Raw genomic sequence first — 17390 nt, 5'->3', positions numbered from 1 at the left:
CGTCCAGCCAGCCAATGGGTGAGCGCGGCGGAGAATTTCGAATGTGGTCGCAGCGGTCGGCGGGCGATGAGAGAAGGTGCCTGAGGTCTGGGTGGCCCGCAGCTCGGGGCGCGCGCGGTCCGACAGCCTCGCGGAGCCTTGGCATGTGAGGAGGAGGGCGACAGCTGTGGCAGAAGCCGTGGCCCAGGTACCGTGGTGGACGTCCCTGCGGGAGGCGGGTCTCCGGGCCTGTTCCGGGAGCCCCCACCTCCACCGCGTCCCGCTTTCTCCGTAGGAGGCTGCAGGTTTTTCAGATGTGACACGGGGGCGTCTTGACCTCTGTCCCCCTTCCCTCGGGGTCCGTCTGTCTTTCTGAGTTCGGCGGCCGAGAGCTCAGGCTGTAGCGTCGGCCTGACCCGGTGCCTTTCTCTGCTCAGCCACCCGCCCTGCGCTTTGCGATGCTCAGATTTCCTCCTGTGTTCAGTGGGGACCCGAACCTCCCGCCTCGCGGAAGTGTGTGATTTAAGTGATGTGAAAATGAGGCGTTTGCAGTAGTTAAAACCCAGGCTTAACGTAAGGGCGCACAAACTGGCCGCTTTGCCGTTGTCGTCCTTTTCTTTTGCTTCTCGTCTCACCCTGGAAAAGCCGGCACTCGCCAGGGTCCTAGTCGTGCTGCAGGAGCAATGAAAGAATTACGATGGAGATCTAATATTCTAGGTCCTTTCGAACCCAGACTCCTTACCCGAATGCTGTACAGATTGAGACTGCCGTCCCGCGCTGTGACTCTTCGCTTGTTCTCTCCACCATACCCCCTTTTAACACCGTCGGCCTAGACACGAATGAAACTTCCGAAAGGGTAGATTTCTTTTGTAATTTTAAATTGATTAGATGTAATAACGAAAGTTTTCTGGATAAGCTCTGCTTTTAAAATAATTAAACCAACTTGTTCAGTTACCTAATCTGTCTGGCTTTCAAACATCTCCAGGTTTTGAACTCCAAAAACTCCATTGTGGTGTAGGGTAGTTTATACAACCCACTTAACATTAGTATTTTAGAAATAATAGTTATGCTTGCTCTACTGGAAACATCCCAGTATATATTGGATGAAAGAAAATATTTAAATGAAATCTACACTACTTGTATTTAAGACCTCAGAAGAAAATAAGGAAGGCCTGGAGAAAATATTCAAGAAAATGTAAGGTTCAGGAAAATATTTGACTAACTTAGAGGAGGTGAAGGTATCCTTTTGTAGTGCAAATTGTATACATACATTGTCACAGGAAACAAGAATTATTTTTTGCAATTTTAAGATCTGCAAATTACAATCCAGGGCAAAAGATGTTCATGAAAAGTAGTAGCAAAATACTGAAGCCATCTGATTTGCAGCATTGAAAGATTTAAGTATACTTATGTATTAATACACTCAATGGCATGGTCTCCTGGCAGTGCATGTTTTGCTACTTTTAACTGTATGTAGAACAATAATTCTATAATGTCTTGTTTGCTATATGCATGATTTAATGAGTTAGCAGGCCCAAGTTCCGTGACATATTTAGGTTTCAAGAAGTTTGTGTAGGATTGGTACTGAAACAATTCACAGAAAAGCATAAACAGAAGCATTTGGATATCTGCAAACAGAATTTGGACTGATACTCTAAGGAAGGTGAAAGTTTCTTACAGAGAATCATTACTGGTGACAAGACATGGATTCATCACTATGAGCCTGAGAGTAAACAGCAGAGTGTGGAACAGAAACATCCTCAATCGCCGACCAAGAAAAAGTTCAAAAGTCAGCCATCAGCTGGAAAATTGATGCTGACAGTTTTCTGGGACTCTGAAGGGCCAGTATTGGAATATTATCAGGAAAAAGGTTCAACAATCAACAGCACTTGTTACAGTGAGATGCTTATTGAAGAGCTGAAGCCTAAACTGTGGATTAAACACAAAGGACTGCTATCCAGGGGTATTGTGATCTTGCATGACAATGCACACCCACACACTTCTGCCCACACTGTTGACACTCTGCAAAAACTGTTTTGAGGTTTTAAAGCATCCTCCCTATAGTCCTGAGCTTGCTCCATCAGACTTCCACCTGTATGGTCCCTTGAAAGCAGCCCTATGAGAACGAAGGTTCACTTCTGATGAAGAAGTGTAGGCAGCGGTGCATTCGTGGCTCACAGCGCAGCCTAAAATAGTTTTTAATGAGGGAATATGAAAGCTTGTTGACAGATAGACAAAGTATATTGAAAAGCAAGGAAATTAGGTCAAAAAGTGATGTATTTGTCTTTTCTAAAAGTTAAGTAAATTCTACAGCCAGAGTGCCGATAGTTTTTGACTCACCCTCATATTAAGCATTTCCCATAGTGCCTGGTATATACAAAGCCCCCAGTGAGTATTTGTTAAAGAATAATAGGTAGCTATTATAGAGTCTTTGGGTTGGAACTCTATATTTATTAAACCTTCCTATAAAGTACCTGAGGAGGATAAAATTATGCCACAAATACTAATGTAATTTAAAAGCTGCAAAATGTAGGTTATTACCAGATTAGCTATCTACTTTGGGCTAATTCTACAAAGTCTCTATTTAATCCATTTTTTATGAATAACGTGTTTTCATTTTTATTTTATATTTGATGATATCACCCTTTGAAAGATTAAATATTTCTATTGTTTTAAAGCCCTAGGCAGAAGATGGCCAAGGAAAGATGCCTCAAAAAGTCCTTTCAAGATAGTCTTGAAGACATAAAGAAACGAATGAAAGAGAAAAGGAGTAAAAACTTGGCAGAGATTGGCAAACGGAAGTCTTTGATACCCGCACCATGCCAAATAATCAGTAAGGGATTTCCGTGTTGTCCTTTACATCACTTTTTAAGGTTAGATTTAATAACTGATAAATCTTTATGCTCTTTTAGCCAACACTTCTACACTGCTAAGAAACTACCAAGACAACAACAGAATGTTAGTTTTAGCTTTGGAAAATGAAAAGTCCAAAGTGAGAGAAGCCCAGGATATCATCTTACAACTGAGGAAGGAATGTTACTACCTCACATGTCAGCTCTACGCACTGAAGGAAAAACTGACTTCACAGCAAGCTGAAGAACCTGCTCAGGTATTTTCATCACAAAGGCTGAGTTTCTTGGGAACAATGTTGAAGCCATGAATTAGCAGTTTAGATCAGTTATGGTTTTAAGTGAATGACTGATAGCTCTGTTATTAGTGAATTGATCACATCTTTTTTCAGTGGACCAGCCCAGTTGTGTGTGGCCAGTTAAGAAAGCTTTCAAGCACATAGCTGTAGGTGACTGAGGCTTATCCTTGTATACTTGCTTCTGAAAGCAGGTAGCAAGACAATGTATAAAAGAAATAGTTTAGTCTCTTGCATGGCTGGACCCTTTGAATGGTCAGTGATGTGAGTCAGAGGAAGGGCCACTAAGCCAGAGGTCTGGAAGGGGTTGTGGAAGCAGACTAGTCCAAAAGTTTTAATCAGTGCTATAAATCTTAGCTTCTCTGTGTAGTCTTGCTACACCAGTGGGGTTTTGTAAGGACTGCCTTAACTGGGGAGATGGGAAGTATTTAAGTGCTTTATGGAGAATCATTTTTACCTACTAGTTGACTAAATAATGACAACTATACATTAGCTCCCAAATAAGAAATATCCTGAACATTTTGCTGTCTACGTTTCCATCTGATTGGGTTTCTGTCCAGGGATGTATAGAAAGGCCAGCCAGAACATAACGGATGTGGAGAGAGTTTGATTTAGGATCTCCTCTGGGTCTTGTTGCACGGTAGTCCCTAGAAGAGTGAGGATGAGCCAGTTGCTCCTTTCTTTTTCCCAAAGTCCATTGCCAGGGACACTCCTTGGGGCAGAGAAGGAAAAGAGCAGTGGTGCACGTCAGGTGTTAACACCTGGGTGTGCATCTGTTTGTCACACCAGTGAAGACAGTTGTGTTGGCATCTAGGGCAGGAGAAGAAGCCAGAGGATACTGATTAGGGTAGGGGTCTAGACTCTGGAAAGGAATTAAGTCATCTCTCCATTGAGAGGAGGAGTCAGTGAAAGAGTTCTTGCTTCCCTGAAACTAAGGTGATTCCATATTTTTTCTGTGTATGATATAAGAATGTGTGGGTGTGTATACTCACATATATACACATATATGCAATACGTACATATGTAATGTGGTAGAGAATTGTCAAGACTAGAAGTGATTTTTTTTTTAACCTTTGTGTGAGGGTAAGATTATTTAAAAAATTTTTTTCTTCAGAATGTAATCTTTTCAGATTTTTTTCTTTTTCTTATTTGGTCAACTAGTGAGGAAAAAAATTTCTCCGAAGACATTTGTGTCTTCCTCTTCCCTTTTCAAATTTTTGCTGAAATCACACAGAATAGTGTCAAGTGAGTAGTCAATGAGATAATCACAAAAACAGTGATGAAAAAATTCTGTTATTGTAGGCCTTTTGTCATTTATCGATGATTTTTGAGTATTTATTGGAAGATATTGTTAGTTGCTGGGTGAAAGTATTCCTAGCATTTGAAACATCAAAGTTTGTTTTCTGCCACATACTCATTCTCAGCCATCATTGTGCACTTGCGCATCCTTGTTTTTCAAGTCAATTTAGCAGTGATGGAAAAGCTTAAAATGCTTTAGTTTTTCTGGCCTACCAATAATTAACTTACCTTATAAAGACTAATCAGAAAATAATTTCTAATAGTGTTTTGTTCCCTGAGTTTTATCAGGTATCTTTTAAACAATTTTTATGTCACTTTGTAGCTAAATATTCTCCTTTATCTTCAGCAATAATACGAGCTTTAGAACATTACCTATATTGATAATAACTTTAAAACTTTTCACAGGATTATATTTCTAGTTGTTTCTGATGAACAGTATTAACCTGTTCTTTATAATGTCTGCATATCATACATACAACAAATTTCATAAAACAATTGCACTGAATTGGAGTGACATTTAAGGAATCAGACTGGGCCTCTTGTCATCCTAACAGGGATCTGCATGTCTGCCTGTGTCTACACTGTGTTCTCTGTCTTCCTTCCTGTGCCGTTGGCAGAAGTGTCTCTGCTCCTATCCAAGGCCCGTCCCTCCCCTTGTGCATCAGATTTCCTTCTTTGCATCTCCTCCAGGACTTTGCTTCTGAAACTTTGCACCCGCCTCCAACATTTAACTTCCTCTACTAAATTATTCTAGCTATGTACAAATGTGCTTTAGTTTCTCTCACCTTAAGAGGAAAAGAAAATAAGTGGAACATCTCCTGATTTCATCCCTCCATCTCCTCATTTCTTCTCTTCTTCCATTCACAGCAGAACTTTCCCAAAGAGAACAGAGCACTTAACTGTCTTCTCTTCCTCAGCTTCCATTGACATTTGAACTCACTCTTACCAGGTTTTCATCATTCTATTGTCATGGTGTGTCAAGGTCACCAAAACCTCCATGTTACCAAATTCAGGGGTCAACTTCTCTTTTTTGTTGGCCTTGAAGTATTACATAGTACAGGGGTGACTCTTTGCTGGAAATACTTTGATCTCTTAGCTTCCTTACCATCTTACTCTCCTTGTTTACCTTTCTGTTCCATGTCCATCTCTTTTGCTGGCTTCTTTTTTTTAAACATCAGTTGTCCTAGGCCCATCTCACGCCCTCCCATAGCTTTCATATTGTCCGCCTGCTGGTGGCTTCCAAATTTGTAGCTCAAAAGACCTACACACACACACACCCCCACACACACAGAGTTACTACTTAATATAGTCACTTAAATATTTAAAAAGGATCTCAAACATATTTTGTACAAAGCACAACTCTTTATTTTCCCCCTCCCAAAGATATTGTGGGCTTCTGCCTCCTTCTGTAAGTCTGACTCAATAAGGCAGCCCACTCATTTGCTCAAGTAGGAACCATAGGAAGCTTCCCTGTCGCTCATTGTCCCTACCTGCACCCCTGTTCAATGTAAATGCACATTGTAATCCCAAAACCTTCCCCTGCGCTTCACCACCACAGCCATAGGATTCCGGTCCAAGCTGCTATGTCCTGCTTGATTTACTATGATGACTTCCTAACTGCCTGTGTCCTTGGCCCCTTTCAATCTATGTTTCACACAGTGGCCAGACTAAACTTTTTTTTTTTTTTTTTAGTTGTGGTGAGCAGGGGCTACTCTTCATTGTGGTGCATGGGCTCCTCATTGCTGTGGCTTCTCTTGTTGCAGAGCACGGGCTCTAGGCACGTGGGCTTCAGTAGTTGCAGCACATGGGCTCAATAGATGTGGCTGACGGTTTCTAAAGTGCAGGCTCAGTAGTTGCGGCGCACGGGCTTAGTTGCTCCGTGGCATGTGGGATCTTCCTGGAGCAGGGATCGAACCCGTGTCCCCTGCATTGGCAGGCGGATTCTCAACCACTGCGCTACTTAGGAAGCCCCGGCCAGACTAAACTTTTTAAAATTTAGATCATTTTACTTCCCCGCTTAATATTTAAATGACTTCCCATCACACTTAGACTAAAATCCAAACTTATGGCTCTCAAGGCCCTACATTATGTGGCTTCTGTGCGCCTACCTCCTGCTGGTCTTTTCAGTGACTGTGTTCCAGCCCCAGTGGCCTTTTCTGAACACAGCAAGATTTTTCCTACATCACGACTTTTGTATTTGCTGTTTACACTGCTTCCTCTTTCAGTGGCTGGCCTTTTGCCTTCTTCAGATTTCAGATGAAAGTCATCCCATGTAAAAGAGCCCTCCAGACATCAGTTACTCTGTCATTTCACCCTGAGTATTTCCTTCACTGCACTTATCACTATCAGCTTTTTTCCATTTCCTCTCCCTACAGTAGAATGCAAGCTTTAAGAAGGTAGTACTTAGTCTATTTTCTAGCTATAGATTCAGTTCCTAGAATAGCCCCTGGCACCATAGCAGACTGTTAATAAGTATTTATTGTTGAATAAATGAATGCTTTGTTATGAATATTTCAGTTATACCAGTGTTTTCTTTAATACATTAACAGGACCGGGAAGTATGTCCCTCTGGGATGGACTCCAGTAGTGACAGCAACTCCGGGGATTTATTTGTGAAGGACTTACCGTTAGTATCAAATTCATTATTACAATTATTAATACCAAGAAACATTTAATTCTGTGATCCATTTATGAAAGGAAATTAGCATCATATTTGTATTTGGAGTCCAGTATTCTAAGAATGTATTTAAGAAAATTTGATATGTTGAAATTCTGTCCTATATAGCCAAGCCAAAGCTGTCTTCTTTTTAGTGACTTTTTTGATATTCAAGAAGCGTCTCTTGAATTTTTAAACTGTTCCATTCAGATATATTTTCCTTATATTGTGTTTTTATTCTACGGATTGGTTGTTCAAATGATGGTATTTTGCCAGTACTACAAATAGCCTGGTTTAGAAAAGAAATCTAATATCATATTTAGCACAGCTGTCACACTGTCTTGCTAATCCAATTCATTCTTAAATACCATCAGACCTCATATACCCTCTTCTTCTCTTGGATTAAGGGTATTTTATTTGTTTGCCTATGAATTACTGAGATATAATTAGATACAGTGAAAGGCACAGATCTTAATCACATAGCTCTGTGAGTTGGACTAATGTATACACCTGTGAGCTGAAACCTGTGTTAAGATACACAGCACTGCCATCACTCTGGCCCGGGGGTTCTCAGTCTAAGCACTGCTGACATTTTGGGCTAGATCACTCTCTGTCGTGGGGGCCTTCCTAAGCATTGTGGGATATTTAGCAGCATCCTTGGCCTCTACCCGCTAAACGCCAATAGCAACCCCTCTCTGACAGTTATAAGAACCAAAAATGTCTCACGACATTGCCAAATATCCTGCGGGGCGGGGGGGGGGGGGGGTTGGGGCCGGGGTGTTAACTGTTCCCAGGTGAGAGCTACTGCCATAATCATGTCCCTTTCGAGTCTGTGCCCCTCTCTTTGCAGAAGTAATCACTAATATGATTTCTATCCCCACATTAATTTTAGTCATGAATAGTTTTTAAACTGTTGAATGTTAAGATGTGACAAAATATTTATGTGATGACCAAAAGTAAGATGAGGTAACTGAGTTTTTATAAGATTTCTAAAATTGTTATTAGTTGGTTGCCATAACTCTGTTACCTAAACTTGTACTTAAGTTTTGATATCCAGAAGGGGAAATTCTCTACAGGAAATAAAGAATAAAATTATAATTAGAATAAAATGGCCATATTAAAGAATAGAAATTTCTTGTTCCATGAACCAAAGGGGGACAAAATTTTTAAAGCAAATGAACAGTGTTAACTTCAGAGGAGTCAGTAGGTAAACACTGTAAAAGTATGCACTACCAAAAAAGATCACAGCTCACCTAATGATAAACCAGGCTCCCAAAGAGTAGTCTAACTGAATCTCTTTAATGTATTTTATAAGTCGATCTGATTGGCTGTTTCTCCAGTTAAATGAAATGCTGAGTTATGGAAAGTTTTCAGGAGGAACTGTCCAATTTGGTATGTTAGTTCCAGCAGGAGTTGAATATCAGTAACAAATTAGCCTCCGTGTAATCAGCATAAGTGTTTTGTTTCTTTTGCTACAGAACAGATGCAGTGATTCAGAATGGGATTATGAAATGATACTAAAGAAAAGAAAAAAATTTACTTTGTAGAAAATGTTAAAATTTGTTTTTACTACATAATTGTTAAATAGATTTTTATTTTTTATTGGTACTTTCTAAGGCAAGTTCCTCTTCAGGACACTGACTTTCCAGGACAAGAAGAATCGTTCCAAATAGCAGGTAATTCAAATGAAAATCAAAAAATACTGTTAACGGTCAGATGAGAGCTTTGAGAACAAATAACATAATTAAATTTCTCTAATTTTTATTTTTTTTACCTTTTTAAATCTGCTCGTCTGGTATTCTGCTCAAAGCAGATATTTGTTTATTTTATACAGACTAACAAGAGTTTTAAAATACATGTACATCCATTTATTTTTCCAAATCTACAGTCAGAAACCTTGGCTCTAACTGTGCCTGCAGTTTACTGAGCCTACTATGTTTTACGCTCTGTGTTGGGCATTTAACATACTTTATCTTACCTAACCCTCATAACAACCTTGGAATATAGGTACAGACAATCGGAAGGAAGTAAATATTAAGCTCCCCAGATTTTTATTTGTAGTAAATGCGGGGAAACTACAGAATGCATTTTCATTAATTCCATTTTTAACTTTGAATTCTGAGATTCTTGAAGTTTAAATTTCCATAAAGTAAAACTATTTTTCTCATTTTTTTTTTTTTAATTCTCAGAGCCAGTACCTACTATTTCTCAAGACAGAATGGGATTCATTTTGGATTCAGGTGAAGATAAGTCGACTGACAGCGTCTTACCTAGAACCGTATCTCTCCGTCGTCGCAGTTTAAAGAAACATATTGACGATCCGTGTCACTTCGGTGCCTTGGATGATTTTGGAATCAGTCATTTGTCAGAGCAGTCTTTGGAACTGGAAAGAATTAGATTTGCAGACCCACCAGTAAACATGCACATACTTGAAAATGTAGAACAAAATGTTTGTCAATGGAACAAGGATCAAATTTACTTATCACCGAGGCTAATTCACCCAGGACAATCTACTAAAACAAAAGCAGACATTTTAGTGTATAAATCAGAACCTTCTAAAAGTAAGCACAGAGGTGCCCAAGGAAGAAAAAGAGAAGAGAAAAGAAAAGCTAACAAAAGGAAAAAACCAAAATCTGTATCAAAGTATAAAGGGAGCAAAAGTGAAAATAAAAAAACTGTTTCCCAAAAAAAGTTGGGTAAATCTGTCACCTCCAGTGATGCTTACAATTTTAACTTGGAAGAGGGTGTTCATCTCACTCCTTTCCGACAAAAAACCAGCAATGATTCTAAAAGAGAAGAAAACAGCAATGAATCTGAAGTGAGCATCTGTGAATCAAGTGGTTCAGGAGATGATTCTGATGACCTCTATTTGCCCACGTGCAAGTACAGTCAAGATCTCACCAGTGAATCAGATAGGAGTCCAATCACCAGGCCTCGATCTAAAAGAGCACTGAAACATAGGCATGAAAAGGAGACAGAGGGTTCTGAGCCAACAAAAGCTCCTCCTAGTAAGTGATTTACTTGTTTGCCTGCATTTTTAATGTTTATGATAAGTGATCACTCCTGGTGCATGTATACTATACTTACCATCTGTTTCTCTGGGGGAGGTTACAGACTTACCATCTGTCTCTGGGGAAAGTTACAGTCAGTTTAAATAGTGGGTGACTGGGGGGTGGAAATCACAGTTGTGTCGCTTTGACATGCTTTAAGCACATTTAAATCCTCTTTAAGAACAAATACTGCTTGTTGTGGAGAAAGCATTTTTACTTTCAGTAAATGAAACCTTCCAAGGTTAGGAAAAAGCTTTTGTGGAGTTAAGTTGAATTAAAATACCTATTATACACTACCCTGAAACATCCGCTTGAAAATGAAGTCAAACTTGAATTCAGCGACCTGTAATTTTAATGGCTTTTCTTTATAGTCACCTTGAACCACAATTTTAAGTAACTTCCTATTTAGGGACGGTGACCTAGTAAGACCAAGAAAACCTTCTCCTCAATTGATGGGCTTAGTATTCTTTTGTAAGATATTTGTAAAACATCTAAAAACTGTGGCTTAGAAAATCTTGCTTTTATTGGTTAGATCAAAAAGTAGGCATGGTTCAAATGTTGATGATACAGCCTGCACCTGCCCACAGAGATTCTCATCTGGGAATTTTAGTTAGTATGGGGAAACTAACATAAACAGGCAGACTTATCATGAAAATGAGGTTTTATCATTCTCAAAATATTGTCACGCTAATTCATTTGATCCTCAGAACAGCTCTGTGACATGTAGGTGTGATCATGCTTGGTTTGTTTATAAAGAAAGTAAAGCCTAAAAAAGCTAAAGGACTTTCCAAGGTCAACCAGTTAGGTGGTGGTAGCATGCAAATATCTTTTTTTAAAAATATGCTGTAATAATTTTAGAGTAAATCAAACAAGATTGGAAAAATGTTGATAATTTTTTTTTTTTTAATTTGGTTGTGCTGGGTCTTAGTTGTGGCAGATGGGCTCCTTAGTTGCGGCATGCATGTGGATCTAGTTCCCTGACCAGGGATTGAACCTGGGGCCCCTGCATTCGGAGCACAGAGTCTTAACCACTGTGCCACCAGGGAAGTCCCAAAATGTTGATAATTATTGAAGCTGAATAACTGGGGGCTCATCCTTGTGTATACCTGAAGTTTTTCATAATAAATTTTTAAAAGAAAAAAAAATACACTCTAAAATAGTGTTACTCAGAGTTTGGTCCCCAGACCATCAGCATCAGCATTACCTGGAAACTGCTTAGAAAGCAGAATCTCAGGCCATACCCCACATCCTTGAATCAGAATCTGTATCTTTTTAACAAATTCCCCAGAAGATTTGTATATGCATTAAAGTTTTAGAAGCTTTATTCTAGAATATAGCAACTGATCTGATGTTGTTTAACCATATTTTCCAAACTGAAATTTGGAATAATTAGTATAGTACAATATGCTTATGTAGAGACAAGAAGCACAGAATATTTGAAACCCAGATAACCCGGGACAATGGTTACCAAATATAAAGTCATTTTACAGTTACAGTTTAGCTTCTCTTGGGAAATGACTTGCTTTTTAAATCTATTTTAAGAGCTTGCTTGTCTTATAGTGTTCTTACTGTGTGCTGGGTAGCTGTCTCCCAATATAGATGCAGCTTCAAGTAGAATAACTTGGACGTTTATGACAGAAAAAAAATTGTGTAAATTTTTAACCTACTAGCTTTACTAGAGGGAACCCCTTTTCTCCTGATTTACCCAGAGACTACCATTTAGAATTCTCATGTATTTAATAGAATGAGTTTAAGTGGCTTTTAAGACTATTAAGAAGCCACTTCATGATAAACTTTGGAATTGAAAGAGATAGAGACCTGGAAGATGTGACTAAAGGAAATTGCATAGTTTAATTCATTGTGCCCAAGATATCCTGGAAGAATCTTACTTTTTTCTTTAATTTTTAAGAATTTTAAGTTTTAGTAAACTATTGTTTTAGTCAGTTCTTCACAACTACAATAATTAATATTTCAATGTTATCTGGGAGGAAAAAATGATGAACACATTTTTTAAAATCCATGTTATAAAATGCTAGATTTTGTATACTTTTAAGATGTGTAATTGCATACAATTTTAGTTCCTATGTTTGTTTGTTTGTTGGAACCATATTCAATAAAACTTGTTTTTGTAGGTGCACTACCTGAAACTCACCAGTCACCTCATTTTAGCCTAAAGGATATCACAAATGTCTCCTTGTATCCTGTAGTGAAAACCAGAAAACCTTCTCTTTCTCCAAAAAAGAACGTAGAAAGCCCACCAGTGTCTTTGCGTAAACGTAGGTGCACAGCCAGTGTGAACTATAAGGAACCCACGCTCGCTTCGTAAGTATTTGGCTTGTGGGAACTCAATTATTATGATACATGTGGGGGGAGTGAGTTATTTGAAATACACCATTTTGATGAAACACTGAACCAGGAATATTAACAATGGCGTACTCTACAGTAAATTTACGGTGAAGAGTAAGTTAGTATTGGGATGCTTATAATGATGGCTAAGAGTTCTCTTTACTCTTACAGGAAACTGAGAAGAGGGGACCCTTTTACAGATTTGTATTTCTTGAATTCGCCTATTTTCAAGCAGAAAAAGGATTCCAGACGCAGTTCTAAAAAAAAAAGTATGACGCAAGTACAATGAAGCGTTTGTTGGATGCTGTTTAAATTCATCCTACACCCTCTTCTGTGGCGCCAAGAGAGAATCTGTAAGATAGTGTTCAAGTGAGTTGAACTATTACCATAGAATATTCTTTTGACAGGACTCTAGATCATGAACATTTCTTCAAAACTGTACTTCAGATGTAATGTTTTTTTCTTAAACCTTTAATACATTTGGTTTATTTTTTCTCACAGATACAAATACTTGGACTTAAGTACTATAATAGTTTAGATTTTTTATACTGCCTAAAACTTTTAATTTTAATCAAAATGTATCTTACCAACATTTGGAAATTGTTTCTTCAAATTAAGATGTTTTAATTATAAGACATCTTTATTTTTCCCTTAAGTAGGCAATACTGTGATCGAATGAATGATTTTGAATGAGTGATTTTTGAAGACAGGCTGAGGATATTTCGAAACTCTTTGTACAATATTTGAATAAAGTAAACCCTTGTCATTCACAGTAGGGTATACCCTAAGCTGTTTGTGGATCCCCTATATGATTGTTGTATTCGGTTTTTCAGATAAAATGTGTATGAGATCATGATTGGAGAATTGATGGTTGTTTAGGCTCAGGACCAAGTAAGTGACTAGCTCTGAAGCCCCAGCTCCAGGTGTACGTTGTTCAAAGTGATACGTCAGCAAAATCACAAATTATTGTGTCATGGCCTTTCAGAATAGTTCCTTGTTTAGTCAAAAATACCAAAAGTTAAATGTGTGAATGCCAAGAGTTTTTTTGTATTTTTGATCAAATTCCTAAGTCCCTGGCCGAGTGGCACCACCAGTGGCAGGTACAAGGGATGCTCAGACTTGAGGAAAACATGAATTCACTCAAGCTAGGTCCTCGGACAAAGCAAAGCCAGTTTGCAACCAGACAAACCTGGGACCAGGATGTAGAGAGTAGACTGTGGCCAGAGCTGGAGTGGGTCTGGCCTGGTTTAAACTCTTCTCCAGCCTAACAAGGAAAAACCAGCTGGTTTTGAGTCTCTGCCTTTGCCTTTAAATCCTGATGTAACTTTTTTTCTCCAAGCTTCCTAATTAAAGAATAAAATTTTAAGTAGTTTAAAAAAAAAGTTAGTTCAGTGAGAGGGAATTAGTTCAGATCAGAGAGTTTGAAGCCTGTACTTGTATATACCTCTTTAAACTTCAAAATTATTCATTTTTAAAGAGCAATAAAGTTTGTATAAGATAGTGCTTGTGTTTTTCTTCTGTTCTTTAAGTATCAGAGGTAGCATATCTCTCTGGTCCTCTTTCTCTCCAGCCTTCACCATCTAGCCCTTCTTGGGGTTTTCTCTCCCAACCCTTGGTTTTCTCTGTAATCCTCACCCCATCACACTCCCATCCTCACACATCTTTTCTCTTTCAACTTCTTGATGTGGAACCTTCCCATCCGTGATAAACAATTTCCGTTTTACTGGGTGACTCTTCTACCTGATCTCAAGTTTTTTCTTTTTTTTTTTAATTAATTTTTTAAAAAATTTTTATTGCAGTATAGTTGATTTACAATGTTGTTTCTGCTGCGCAACAAAGTGAATCAGTTCTGTGTATACATATATTCCCTCTTTTTTGGACTACCTTCCCATTTAGGTCACCAGAGAACACTGAGTAGAGTTCCCTGTGCTATACAGTAGGTTCTCATCAGCTATCCATTTAGTACTCTTGACTGCATCTCCACATCTTCCTGTATTCCATACCAGTCACACCCAAAAGCCTTTCCATCAGCCCAAATTTTCCTGTGCCTGATGGAGTCACTGATTCATATGTTCTCCTCTCCCATCACAGGCTCAATGTTCCCAGTTTGTTTGTTCAACCACTCCCCTCACACCTGTTCTTTAAATTCATAGGAACTCTAGAATGGCTATCTTAATTAAGATTCAATGCAATTTAAAGTTTAATTTCTCAGTCACAGTGCTTAACAGCCACATGTGTCTAGTGGTTACCATACTGGGGACAATGCGGATGTACAACACTCCTGTCACCACAGAAAGTTCTGTTGCACCATGCTGCTCTAGGCCAGCAGTGTGCATACTGCAGCCTACAGACCAGATTCAGCCCTCTGCTTGCTTTTGTATGGTCTGCAAGCTAAAAATGTTTTTTATGTTTTTAAATCAAACACTTACTATCAATTTTGATGATAGAAAACACTAACTTTGAACCTCAATAAAGTACTTAACATAATATCCTTCATTGTCTCTTTATGTCTGCAAAGCTTAAAATATTTACTCTCGAGTCCTTTACCCCAAAAGATTGCCAATTCCTGCCTTATACCACTGAATGCCTTCACTATTACTTTATAGATCTTTCTCTTCTGACTTTTTTTGTCTAGCTTTGATCTTCACCTTCCCTTCATCTCCAGAATCAATTATTACTCTAAATTTGGCAGTTTTATATGCTTATAGTTTTTGTACTTTTAATATTTCTTTATTCTTGTGGCATTTATTCATAGACTGCTAAGATTGTTTTCCGTGTTAAACATTTTACGTGACTGTTAGGTTGTACGTATCTTTTTGCAACTACTTTTAGCTCAACATTGTGTTTTTAGATTTGTCCACATTGGCAGATGTAGATTATCTTCATCAGTGTACAGTGTCTGGTTATATAAATAAATCAGACTTACTCTTCTTTTGAGAAACAATTTGCTTCCACTGTTTTCATTATTATAACTTAGTGCTGCAGTGAATATTATGCTTTCTCGTACATGTGTAAATAAGTTTCCATGGTGTTAGTACCTAGAAGTAGCGTTACTCTCTAAATGGTTGTACCAATTCTTCTGAAAAAAGTACTATTTCATTTTCCAAACTAAATTTTTTAAATTTAAATATGTATTTACTTTTTTTATTGCAGCATACTTGATTTACAATGTTGTGTTAGTTTCAAGTGTACAACAAAGTAATTCAGTTATACATATAACCTATAATGGAGATTCTTCTTATAGGTTATTACAAGATATTGAATATATTTCCCTGTGCACCCTTCTTGTTTGTCTATTTTATATATAGTTCTTATCTGTTAATCCCAAACTCCTAATTTAACCTTCCTCCCCCCACCTTTCCCTTTTGGTAACCATAAGTTTGTTTTCTGTGTCTGTGGGTCAATTTCTGTTATGTAAATAATGTCATTTTTTAAATTCCACATGTAAGTGATATCATATGGTATTTGTTTGTCTGACTTACTTCACTTAGTGTGATAATCTCTAGGTCCATCCATGTTGCTGCAAATGGCATGATTTCATTCTTTTTTCATGGCTGAGTAATATTCCATTGTATATATGTACCACATCTTTATCCATTCATGTGTCATTTGGGATTTAGGTTGTTTCCATGTCTTGGCTATTGTAAATAGTGCTGCTATGAATAGTGGAGTCCATGGGGTTTTTTTTTTTTTAGAACTTTTATTGAGATGTGATTGACATACAATAAACTGCATATATTTAAAGCGTACAATTTGCTATTTTTTTCTTATTAGTAACATGTATATGGCAATCCCAGGCTCTCAATTCATCCCACCCCAACCACCCATCGCATTCCCCCCTTGGTGTCCATATTGTTTGTTCTCTACATCTGTGTCTATTTCTGTCTTGCAAACTGGTTGATCTGTCCCATTTTTCTATATTCTGCACACATGTGCTAATATACGATATTTGTTTTTCTCTTTCTTTTTTTTTTATTTTTTATTTTTTTTAATTTTTTTGGGGGGTACACCAGGTTCAATCAACTGTTTTTATACACATATCCCCATATTCCCTCCCTTCCTTGACGCCCCCCCCCCTCGAGTCCCCCCCACCCTCCCTGCCCCGGTCCTCTAAGGCATCTTCCATCCTCGAGTTGGACTCCCTTTGTTATACAACAACTTCCCACTGACTCTTTTACAGTTGGTAGTATATATATGTCTGTGCTATTCTCTCGCTTCTTCTCACCCCCCGCCCCCTCCCATACCTCGAGTTCTCCAGTCCATTCTCTGTATCTGCTTCCTTGTTCTTGTCACTGAGTTCATCAGTACCATTTTTAGATTCCGTATATGTGAGTTAGCATACAATATTTGTCCTTCTCTTTCTGGCTTACTTCACTCTGTATGACAGATTGTAGTTCTATCCACCTCATTACATATAGCTCCATCTCATCCCTTTTTATAGCTGAGTAATATTCCATTGTATATATATGCCACATCTTCTGTATCCATTCATTTGTTGATGGGCATTTAGGTTGCTTCCATGTCCTGGCTATTGTAAAGAGTGCTGCAATAAACATTATGGTACAAGTTTCTTTTGGGATTATGGTTTTCTTTGGGTATATGCCCAGGAGTGGGATGACTGGATCATATGGTAGTTCTATTTGTAGTTTTTTAAGGAACCTCCAAATTGTTTTCCATAGTGGCTGTACCAACTTGCAGTCCCACCAACAGTGCAGGAGAGTTCCCTTTTCTCCACACCCTCTCCAACATTTGTTGTTTCCAGACTTTGTGATGATGGCCATTCTGATTGGTGTGAGGTGATACCTCATTGTGGCTTTGACTTGCATTTCTCTGATGATGAGTGATGTTGAGCATCTTTTCATGTGTTTGTTGGCCATCTGTATGTCTTCTTTGGAGAAATGTCTATTTAGGTCTT

The 17390-nt window shown here is 38.3% G+C and overlaps 1 protein-coding gene and 1 non-coding gene across 2 annotated transcripts; one reads left to right on the top strand and one right to left on the bottom strand.

Moving 5' to 3' along the window:
• Window positions 1-39: 39 nt before the first annotated feature.
• On the top strand, window positions 40-16274 carry SGO1 (shugoshin 1). The gene is made up of 8 exons (XM_057737660.1): window positions 40-187; window positions 2658-2812; window positions 2892-3088; window positions 6973-7049; window positions 8697-8755; window positions 9269-10087; window positions 12262-12451; window positions 12647-16274. The coding sequence occupies exons 2-8, from the start codon at window positions 2671-2673 to the stop codon at window positions 12762-12764; spliced, it is 1602 nt and encodes a 533-aa protein (XP_057593643.1). The 5' UTR covers window positions 40-187; window positions 2658-2670; the 3' UTR covers window positions 12765-16274.
• TRNAR-CCG (transfer RNA arginine (anticodon CCG)) lies at window positions 11103-11175 on the bottom strand. The gene has a single exon. It is a non-coding gene; the product is annotated as a tRNA-Arg (tRNA).
• Window positions 16275-17390: the final 1116 nt, after the last annotated feature.

The sequence above is a fragment of the Hippopotamus amphibius genome, chromosome 6, assembly GCF_030028045.1.
Source record: "Hippopotamus amphibius kiboko isolate mHipAmp2 chromosome 6, mHipAmp2.hap2, whole genome shotgun sequence".
NCBI classification, from domain to species: domain Eukaryota; kingdom Metazoa; phylum Chordata; class Mammalia; order Artiodactyla; family Hippopotamidae; genus Hippopotamus; species Hippopotamus amphibius.
Note: the sequence above shows the minus strand (reverse complement) of the source record. Positions and strands in the feature narration are given on the sequence as shown.